This window comes from Pelophylax lessonae (genome assembly GCF_965119305.1).
Source record: "Pelophylax lessonae genome assembly, chromosome: 12".
Taxonomy (NCBI): Eukaryota; Metazoa; Chordata; class Amphibia; order Anura; family Ranidae; genus Pelophylax; species Pelophylax lessonae.
Window position 1 is genome coordinate 222,630,385 of NC_138779.1, and position 11,625 is coordinate 222,642,009.

General features: G+C 46.1%; 1 protein-coding gene across 1 annotated transcript in view; it reads right to left on the bottom strand.

The window, feature by feature from the left end:
• Positions 1-2,187, bottom strand: part of FBXO42 (F-box protein 42) — a 34,116-nt gene extending 31,929 nt beyond the window's left edge. Inside the window, exon 1 of the mRNA XM_082274186.1 lies at positions 2,033-2,187. Within this exon, the coding sequence (XP_082130312.1) occupies positions 2,033-2,177 (145 nt within the window). The 5' untranslated portion in view covers positions 2,178-2,187. The remainder of the gene's footprint in view (positions 1-2,032) is intronic.
• Between the last annotated feature and the right edge of the window lie 9,438 nt (positions 2,188-11,625).

The window sequence follows — 11,625 nt, forward strand, 5'->3', positions numbered from 1 at the left end:
CAGCACGACACGCGGGCACAGCACGACCCCCGACACACATGGGCACAGCACGACACACGGGCACAGCATGACCCCCGACACACATGGGCACAGCACGACATGCAGGCACAGCAGGATCCCGACACACGCGGGCACAGCACGACACGCGGGCACAGCACAACCCCCCACACACATGGGCACAGCACGACACACGGGCACAGCACGACCCCCGACACACATGGGCACAGCACGACACGCAGGCACAGCAGGATCCCGACACACGCGGGCACAGCACGACACGCGGGCACAGCACGACCCCCGACACACATGGGCACAGCACGACACACGGGCACAGCACGACCCCCGACACACATGGGCACAGCACGACATGCGGGCACAGCAGGATCCCGACACATGCAGGCACAGCACAACACGCGGGCACAGCATGACCCAGACACACGGGCAATGTCAGGTTCAGGTGAGAACAGATTTGGTTCAGGAGATCGGTTAGAGAAGTCTGGAGGACCCCGAGATGAGAGAGAGAGAGAGAGAGAGAATACACTGAGAACTCCTCTACTACAATGACCAACTGCCCGCCACATACAGGACAAGGTGCCCGACCCGTCCAACCAGCACCAATATCCTTCTTTAAGGAGAATGTGAAAACTCCCCAATAACCACCATAGAGATTCTGGGGAAACAGCTGAGCGGAGAGCATATTATATATGGGGGGGGGGGGGGGAATTCAGGGTATATATATATATATATATATATATAGATACAAGGGGTATATAGGGGGGTCTGGGTGTATATAGAGATATTGGGGGTATATGGGGGGGTATGGGTATATATAGAGATATAGAGATATTGGAGGTATATAGGGAGGTCAGGGAGTATATAGAGATATTGAGGTAAAAAGGGAGGTCTGGAGGTATATAGAGATATTGGGGGTATATAGGGGGTTTGGGTGTATAAGGTGATATTGGGGGGGTCTGAGTGTATATAGCAATATTGGGGGTATATATAGAAATATTAGAGGTATATAGGAGGTCTGGGCATATATAGAGATATATTGGGGATAGAGGGGAGATTTTTCAGGTATATAGGGGGGTCTGGGAGTATATAGAGATATTGGAGGTATATAGGTAGGTCTGGGTTTATATACAGATATAGGGGATATATAGGGTGGTCTGGGGGTATACAGAGATATAGTGGGGGTATATAGAGATATTGGAGGTATATAGGGAGGTCTGGGAGTATATAGAGATATAGGAGGTATATAGGGGGTCTGGGTGTATATAGAGATATTGGGGGTATATAGGAGGCTGTGGGGGTATATAGGATGGTCTGGGTGTATATAGAGATATTGGGGGTATATAGGAGGCTCTGGGGTTATATAGGGGATCTGGGTGTATATAGAGATATTGAAGGTATATAGGGGGTCTAGGTGTATATAGAGATAGATATTGGGGGTATATAGGTCTGGGTGTATATAGAGATATTGGGGGTATATAGAGATATTGGGGGTATATAGGAGGCTATGGGGGTATATAGAGATATTGGGGGTATATAGGGGGGTCTGGGTATATATATATATATATATATATATATATATATATATATATAGAGAGAGAGAGATAGGGGGCTCTGGAGGTATATAGGGGGGGTCTGGGTGTATATAGAGATATTGGGGGTATATAGGAGGCTCTGGGTGTATATAGAGATATTGGGGGTATATAGGAGGCTCTGGGGGTATATAGAGATATTGGGGGTATACAGGGGGGTCTGGGTGTATATAGGAGGCTGTAGGGGTATATAGGAGGCTGTGGGGGTATATAGAGATATTGGGGGTATACAGGGGGGTCTGGGTGTATATAGAGATATTGGGGGTATATAGGGGGGTCTGGGTGTATATAGAGATATTGGGGTGTATATAGGAGGCTGTGGGGGTATATAGGAGGCTGTGGAGGTATATAGAGATATTTGGGGTATACAGCGGTGTCTGGCGGTATATAGGACCTGTGAGGGATGAAGACACAGCCGTGGGTCTCACCTGGGTCGGGCCGGTTCCGTTTCCTCACCGAGCCGCCATCTTTCTCGGTATCCTGAGCGGCGACAGTAGAGGAAGGGCCGGAGCCGGCGGAGGGGGCGCGCACGCACAGCGTTCCCTGGTAAAGCGCGTTTCGCCTCAGCTCCATGTCGCCATCTTCTGGTTGGCGCTGAGCCGTGCGCTCTCTTAGTCACAGGCATGACATGTGGGCGGAGCTGGGCGCAGAATACGCCATATTGTGGATGGCAGATGCCTGTCAAAGGGGGAGGAGAGCTATTTAAAGGGGCAGGGCAACTTGTCTGGCTGTCAGTGGGCACAGAATTATTATTATTATTATTACTATTATTATTATTATTATGAGATTGGGTGATCTCACACTGTGAGCTGTAATTATCATGTAGTGTATAGTCCAGCACAGCAGGCAAGGTATATGAGATGGGAGGGGGGTGTAGGGAAGGACAGTATATAGATAATGTACAGCACAGTATATGGAGAGCTGAGACCTGGAATATTTAATGTATGGAATGCAGGGGTCAGGAATATTTAATGTACAGAATGCAGGGGTCAGGAATATTTAATGTACGGAATGCAGGGGTCAGGAATATTTAATGTACAGAATACAGGGGTCAGGAATAGTTCATGTACGGAATGCAGGGGTCAGGAATATTTAATGTATGGAATGCAGGGGTCAGGAATATTTAATGTACGGAATGCAGGGGTCAGGAATATTTCATGTACGGAATGCAGGGGTCAGGAATATTTAATGTACAGAATGCAGGGGTCAGGAATATTTCATGTAAGGAATGCAGGGGTCAGGAATATTTCATGTACGGAATGCAGGGGTCAGGAATATGTCATGTACGGAATGCAGGGGTCAGGAATATTTCATGTAAGGAATGCTGGGGTCAGGAATATTTCATGTACGGAATGCAGGGGTCAGGAATATGTCATGTACGGAATGCTGGGTCAGGAATATTTCATGTATGGAATGCCAGGGTCAGGAAAATGTCATGTACAGAATGCAGGGGGTCAGGAATATTTAATGTACGGAATGCAGGGGTCAGGAATATTTCATGTACGGAATGCAGGGGTCAGGAATATTTCATGTACAGAATGCAGGGGGTCAGGAATATTTAATGTACGGAATGCAGGGGTCAGGAATATTTCATGTACGGAATGCAGGGGTCAGGAATATTTCATGTACGGAATGCAGGGGTCAGGAATAGTTCATGTATGGAATGCAGGGGTCAGGAATATTTCATGTACAGAATGCAGGGGGTCAGGAATATTTAATGTACGGAATGCAGGGGTCAGGAATATTTCATGTACGGAATGCAGGGGTCAGGAATATTTCATGTAAGGAATGCAGGGGTCAGGAATATTTCATGTACGGAATGCAGGGGTCAGGAATATGTCATGTATGGAATGCCAGGGTCAGGAATATGTCATGTACGGAATACAGGGGTCAGGAATAGTTCATATATGGAATGCAGGGGTCAGGAATATTTAATGTACAGAATACAGGGGTCAGGAATAGTTCATGTACGGAATGCAGGGGTCAGGAATATTTAATGTATGGAATGCAGGGGTCAGGAATATTTAATGTACGGAATGCAGGGGTCAGGAATATTTCATGTACGGAATGCAGGGGTCAGGAATATTTAATGTACAGAATGCAGGGGTCAGGAATATTTCATGTAAGGAATGCAGGGGTCAGGAATATTTCATGTACGGAATGCAGGGGTCAGGAATATGTCATGTACGGAATGCAGGGGTCAGGAATATTTCATGTAAGGAATGCTGGGGTCAGGAATATTTCATGTACGGAATGCAGGGGTCAGGAATATGTCATGTACGGAATGCTGGGTCAGGAATATTTCATGTATGGAATGCCAGGGTCAGGAAAATGTCATGTACAGAATGCAGGGGGTCAGGAATATTTAATGTACGGAATGCAGGGGTCAGGAATATTTCATGTACGGAATGCAGGGGTCAGGAATATTTCATGTACAGAATGCAGGGGGTCAGGAATATTTAATGTACGGAATGCAGGGGTCAGGAATATTTCATGTACGGAATGCAGGGGTCAGGAATATTTCATGTACGGAATGCAGGGGTCAGGAATAGTTCATGTATGGAATGCAGGGGTCAGGAATATTTCATGTACAGAATGCAGGGGGTCAGGAATATTTAATGTACGGAATGCAGGGGTCAGGAATATTTCATGTACGGAATGCAGGGGTCAGGAATATTTCATGTAAGGAATGCAGGGGTCAGGAATATTTCATGTACGGAATGCAGGGGTCAGGAATATGTCATGTATGGAATGCCAGGGTCAGGAATATGTCATGTACGGAATACAGGGGTCAGGAATAGTTCATATATGGAATGCAGGGGTCAGGAATATTTAATGTACAGAATGCAGGGGTCAGGAATATTTAATGTACGGAATGCAGGGGTCAGGAATATTTCATGTACGGAATGCAGGGGTCAGGAATATTTTTAATGTAAGGAATGCAGGGGTCAGGAATATTTCATGTACGGAATGCAGGGGTCAGGAATATGTCATGTATGGAATGCCAGGGTCAGGAATATGTCATGTACGGAATGCAGGGGTCAGGAATATTTCATGTACGGAATGCAGGGGTCAGGAATAGTTCATGTATGGAATGCCGGGGTCAGGAATATTTAATGTACAGAATGCAGGGGTCAGGAATATTTAATGTACGGAATGCAGGGGTCAGGAATATTTCATGTACGGAATGCAGGGGTCAGGAATATTTAATGTACAGAATGCAGGGGTCAGGAATAGTTCATGTATGGAATGCAGGGGTCAGGAATATTTAATGTACGGAATGCAGGGGTCAGGAATATTTCATGTACGGAATGTAGGGGTCAGGAATATTTCATGTACGGAATGCAGGGGTCAGGAATATTTAATGTATGGAATGCAGGGGTCAGGAATATTTCATGTAAGGAATGCAGGGGTCAGGAATATTTCATGTACGGAATGCAGGGGTCAGGAATATTTAATGTACAGAATGCAGGGGTCAGGAATATTTCATGTAAGGAATGCAGGGGTCAGGAATATTTCATGTACGGAATGCAGGGGTCAGGAATATGTCATGTACGGAATGCAGGGGTCAGGAATATTTAATGTAAGGAATGCTGGGGTCAGGAATATTTCATGTACGGAATGCAGGGGTCAGGAATATGTCATGTACGGAATGCAGGGGTCAGGAATACGTCATGTATGGAATGCCAGGGTCAGGAATATTTCATGTATGGAATGCAGGGGTCAGGAATATTTCATGTACGGAATGCAGGGGTCAGGAATATTTCATGTATGGAATGCAGGGGTCAGGAATATTTAATGTACGGAACGCAGGGGTCAGGAATATTTTATGTACGGAATGCAGGGGTCAGGAATATTTTATGTACGGAATGCAGGGGTCAGGGATATTTTATGTACGGAATGCAGGGGTCAGGAATATTTTATGTACGGAATGCAGGGGTCAGGGATATTTTATGTACGGAATGCAGGGGTCAGGAATATTTTATGTACGGAATGCAGGGGTCAGGGATATTTTATGTACGGAATGCAGGGGTCAGGGATATTTTATGTAAGGAATGCAGGGGTCAGGGATATTTTATGTACGGAATGCAGGGGTCAGGAATATTTCATGTACGGAATGCAGGACAGGCATGATGGGTGCACTTTTGCGGGTTTCAGACGCGAAGCTCGGTGTCGGTGGCCAAAGTCACACCAATCTCTGTCATGTGACAGGAAGTGAGTTGGGGCGTCTCTCTCTCTCTCTTCCTGGGTTGGGATGCAAATATTTACATGATGGCTCTCTGCTGGAGGAGGTCAGCCATTGGACATCATTCCCGATCAGTAGAGGTCACCTGACTTGACTTAAACAGACATGGCAGCACTGACCAGAGCCCAGAGCAGCATTTTCACCAGGAAAATTAAAGTAGAACTATAGGCAAGACTTTATTCCTCGGATTTTTGAGCACCAACACTTTGATGCACGGAAAAATTTTCTTGAATTTTTTAATTCACACAGATTGATATTTATTTGTAGGACTTTTCACCAAGCACTTTCATTTATTAATTAATGCACATGTCACTTTATAGATATTTATTAATTAATTTTATTATTGATTTATTGAATTGTATATGTATAGCACTTTTGATACAGCAGCGCTGATACCCAAATACCATTTACTCTGAAAGGAATCTATCCTTACTATCAGCAGCAGCTAAACTTTCGCTAATTTTTAATTTCACAAACACAACTTTCTCCTCAGCGCAGGATACCCCTATAACATTCATAACCCCTGTCAAAGTTTTTTTTCGCCATCTGCGTCCCATTGCAGAGATTTCTCATCACTTCCTGTCCCATTGCAGAGATTTCTCATCACTTCCTGTCCCATTGCAGAGATTTATCATCACTTCCTGTCCCATTGCAGAGATTTCCCATCACTTCTTGTCCCATTGCAGAGATTTCCCATCACTTCCTGTCCCATAGGCAAACAGGAAGTGAGAGAAAATTCCTGCAAATGAAGGGAATTTCTTGGGGACCCTCCATGTCACCTGAACCAGTGTCCCCATTGGAAGATTTCCCCTCTTACTTTTCTGGGGAGAACCGAAAGTTTGGGATTTTCTTTTACTTTCACTTTCAGTGATAATGGTAAACAGGTCAAATCTCCTTAACGGGGACACGGAAAGCAATAAAAACTCACAGGGGTTCTAATCCATCTCCACTCTCTCCAAAACTAAAAAAAAAAAAAAGTTTTGCCTTTAGTTATATCTTAAGCTTCTCAGTCTTCTATTTTATCCTTGCCCCAGAAAAACTGCCCGCGTAGCTCAGAGGTGACATCGGAGTGCAGACTATCCCTTCCTCCACACTCCACAACCTTCATCACTGCAAAGGGGCAAATCCTCATCTCACAGTAGAAGAGAAACCATCTGCAGTGTGTCCGTCCATAAACCATCCAGAGTCCTTCCACTTATTTACATAATAAAATAGTCCATAATCACCGACTCTATAAATCAATTGTCTGAATCCATCAAATCATGAATAATTCATCCCCTGACTGGACCTTTGCCTGCAGAGCGCAACCATGTGACGTGTCCCCTGCATATACACCTGCATAGCACCAATTGTCAACCAGAAGAGCGCCCTGACCATGTGACGTGTCACTTACATATACACCTGGATGGAACCAGTCTCCAGCCTGGAGAGCACCCTGACCATGTGACGTGTCCCCTGCATATACACCTGCATAGCACCAATTGTCAACCAGAAGAGAACCCTGACCATGTGACGTGTCACCCGTATATACACCTGCATGGCATCAATCTCCAACCAGGAGAGCACCCTGACCATGTGACGTGTCACCTACATATACACCTGCATGGCACCAATCTCCAACCAGGAGAGCACCCTGACCATGTGACATGTCACCTACATATACACCTGCAAGGCACCAATCTCCAACCAGGAGAGCACCCTGACCATGTGACGTGTCCCCTGTATATACACCAGCATGGCATCAATCTCCAACCAGGAGAGCACACTGACCATGTGACGTGTCACCTACATATACACCTGCATGGCACCAATCTCCAACCAGGAGAGCACCCTGACCATGTGACGTGTCACCTACATATACACCTATGTGAAAAAGAAAAGTGCGCTGATCCGTGATATGCTGCTCCCAGATAAAAATAAGTAAATGCGTGTAATTGGTGGTGCGCTATATCTGAAATATGTGCAAAAATGCAAACAAATGATGTGCAACCTCAAATATATACAATATAGGTGCAAAACTCTAACATATAAATATATGTGAGAAAAAGTCCCAAGACACTAATGTGTCTATGTTGAAACAATTTTCGGTGATATGGTTGGTGATGGATGGTGTTCAAAAGCAATACGTGACTTGAATTCCCTCCACCTGTTAGAATTCCTCCTTACCGGACGGAATAAAATAAGTGCTCTCCTTAACCACTTAAGCCCCGGAGGATTTTCCTGCTAAAAGACCAGGGGGTATTTTGCGATTCGGCACTGCGTGACTTTAACGGACAATTGCGCGGTCGTGCGACGCTGTACCTAAACGAATTTGACGTCCTTTTTTTCCCACAAACAGAGCTTTCTTTTGGTGGTATTTGATCACCTGTGCGATTTTTTGATCACGAGCTATAAACAAAAAAAGAGCGACAATTTTGCAAAAATAGCAATATTTTTCACATTTTTTTATATGAAATTCCCCAAAAAAAAAAAGTAAAAATCAAAATTTTTTAACATTTTTGGCCAATTTGTTTTATCCTACCTATGTTTGGTGAAAAAAATCGCAAAAAGCGTATTTTGATTGGTTTGCGCAAAAGTTATCGCGTTTACTAACAAACGGAAAGATTTTTGTCATTTTTGTTGTTTTTTTTTTTAACGCGTAATGGCGGCGATCTGCGATTTTTTTTGCGGTACTGCGACATTGCGGCGGACAGATCGGACCCTTGACTGACATTTTTGACACTTTTGGGGTTACCAGTGACATTTCTACAGTAATCAGTGCTATACATATGCACTGTTACTGTAAAAATACACTGGCAGTGAAGGGGTTAACTTTATTTGGGAGGGAGGGGCTGTGTGTGTCCCTAGGGGCGTGATTCTTACTGTGATTGGCTGTGGCTCTAGCTGTAAGGACACTGATCAACGGATCTACATACTAGATCCGAGTAATCAGTGTCTTTACAGCGATGAGAATGACAGGCAGCTTGTTTACACAAGCTGCCTGACATTCTCCCTCTTCCCCCGACGATCGCCGAGTGGCCGGCGGACATCGGGTCCGCTGGTCACACGCGCGGGGGGGTGCGTGACCGCGCGGGAGCGGGAGCGCGCCTCCGCGGGCGCGCGCTCGCTCCCCAGACCCTCCCAGGCTAGTGACGTTAATTAACGTCACTCTGCCTGGCAGGGGCTGACCGCCGCAGTAAATCTACTTGCGGCGGTCGGCAAGCAGTTAAAGGAAACAAACAATCCCAGGTGCTCCCAAATCAAAAGGTGCTCCCCACCGTGCGTATAAAGTAGCCTGCTGGGCTTCTTACCAGATGGATATAGATAACATGCGTAATTGCATCCCTCTTGGACGGGTATGTCTCTGTATCCAATTGGTCCTTATCAGCCTCTGGTGGATATGGACACCGAATACTATTGCGCTGCTCACGGGCAGATAGGATCCTGTATTCCGATGGCACTGGTAGCCGCTCCTCAAATGTAAGCAAATAACTAGATCCAAAAATCGGTAGCTGTGTCATCCACAATGCACAAAGAGGAAAACTCCCACCTAAGCACCAAGATCCATAGGAGCTGACAGTTCACAGACCTATGGCCCAATGATCTCGCTGTATAGTGTGGACGCCATCAGATGTGCACCTTTGTGCATTGTGGATGACACAGCTACCGATTTTTGGATCTAGTTATTTGCTTACATTTGAGGAGCGGCTACCAGTGCCATCGGAATACAGGATCCTATCTGCCCGTGAGCAGCGCAATAGTATTCGGTGTCCATATCCACCAGAGGCTGATAAGGACCAATTGGATACAGAGACATACCCGTCCAAGAGGGATGCAATTACGTATGTTATCTATATCCATCTGGTAAGAAGCCCAGCAGGCTACTTTATACGCACGGTGGGGAGCACCTTTTGATTTGGGAGCACCTGGGATTGTTTGTTTCCTTTAAGGAGAGCACTTATTTCATTCCGTCCGGTAAGGAGGAATTCTAACAGGTGGAGGGAATTCAAGTCACGTATTGCTTTTGAACACCATCCATCACCAACCATATCACCGAAAATTGTTTCAACATAGACACATTAGTGTCTTGGGACTTTTTCTCACATATATTTATATGTTAGAGTTTTGCACCTATATTGTATATATTTGAGGTTGCACATCATTTGTTTGCATTTTTGCACATATTTCAGATATAGCGCACCACCAACTACATATACACCTGCAAGGCACCAATCTCCAACCAGGAGAGCACCCTGACCATGTGACGTGTCACCTGTCTATACCCCCGCATCATATGGCACCAACCTCCAGCCTGGAGAGTGCCCTGACCATGTGACGTGTCACCTACATATACACCTGCATGTCTGAACTAATTTAAAGGGTTGCGCAGTGGTTTCTGGGGTCAGTATAGCACATGTGGGGTATGTAGTAAAGCCACTACTACATGGTCTACTTGGCAAGGCATTCAGGAGGAGTAATGCAGTTGCTATGGGTAACCAAAGACTAGTGCAAGGTACATTGCAGCCAGCCGTAAAGTGTGGTACCTGGCATGGCAAGGGGTCCTCCAGTAGCGAGGGGGTTGGTGATCTGGCTCCCTCCCCAGCAATTGGTTTCCAGTAGCAACCAGAACCAAACTCATATTGCAAAGACCCATGGCCTGGTCACACAATATGAGAGTAAAGAAGCCAACATATGTAGACATACCCAGTCCTGGGACAAGGTCAAATGCCAAACTGAGCCCCGCCCCCCCCCCCCCCTCCAAAATGTATGAGCATTATGTGTCAGCAAAAATCCCCCTGCAAAAACACTGATCTGCATGCTTACCCCCCCCCCCCCCCGAAGAATAAATTCCACCTCCTCCCAGTACAAATTCACCCCCTTAATGAAATCCACACTCTCAGCACAATACTTGCCCCCTGCTGCCCCCCATATTCCCCCTTCCAACGCAAATCCCCTCCCCTCAATCTCCTTTTGGCGCCCCCCCCACCTCACACGATACCACAGTGCCCAGGGCAGCCGTCCCTCCTGCCCACCCCTTGTCCCGGACCTCCCAACTTACTGAGATGGGAACAGGAACACCTATTAGCAAAAAGTATGTCTGCATAGGACACACCCCCTGCCACGCCCCCTTAAAGTGGTAGTATACTCCGCTTTTTAATTTTTACCTACAGCTGTGCCTATAATAAGACTTACCTGTTGGTAAAATGAATATCTCCTAAACCTGCACAGCTTAGGAGATCTTCACCCTGCATGCAGCCGCTGACACCAGCATCTTCCCGGACCTTCAGAGCTCCTTGCCGGAAAGTGAACCCCCGGGCCCATGAGCGGGAATGACGTCATCGCGGCTCCGCCCACTCACAGGGCCAGAGCCTCCGAACCTGGAAGAGACGTCGAGGGAAGATGTCCGGGGCTTCGCTCTAAGGTATTTCATAATGTGCTAGTATGTGATGCACACTAGCACATTATGCCATTGTCCTGCAGGGTGTTTTTTTTTTGGGGGGGTACAACCGCTTTAAAGGAAAATGATTTGAAAAAATGATTGGTTAAACTCCAATAGCTTTATTTTACCTCTGCTGTTCCTTTCATTGGCTTTTGAAATCCACAGATGCAGCGATTTAGGAATCGGAGGAAAGGTTTGGCGCTGGGGAGGAGTTTCTGAAAGATAAAAATGTCATTTTATATAGAAATATAAAGACCAGACCAACATGAGGGGGAAATGAGGGGGGGGGAGGGGGAGTCCCTGGAAATGGGGGAGAGTCGGGAGCTCTGTGTACACATGGGGTCTGCGCTTTGTAC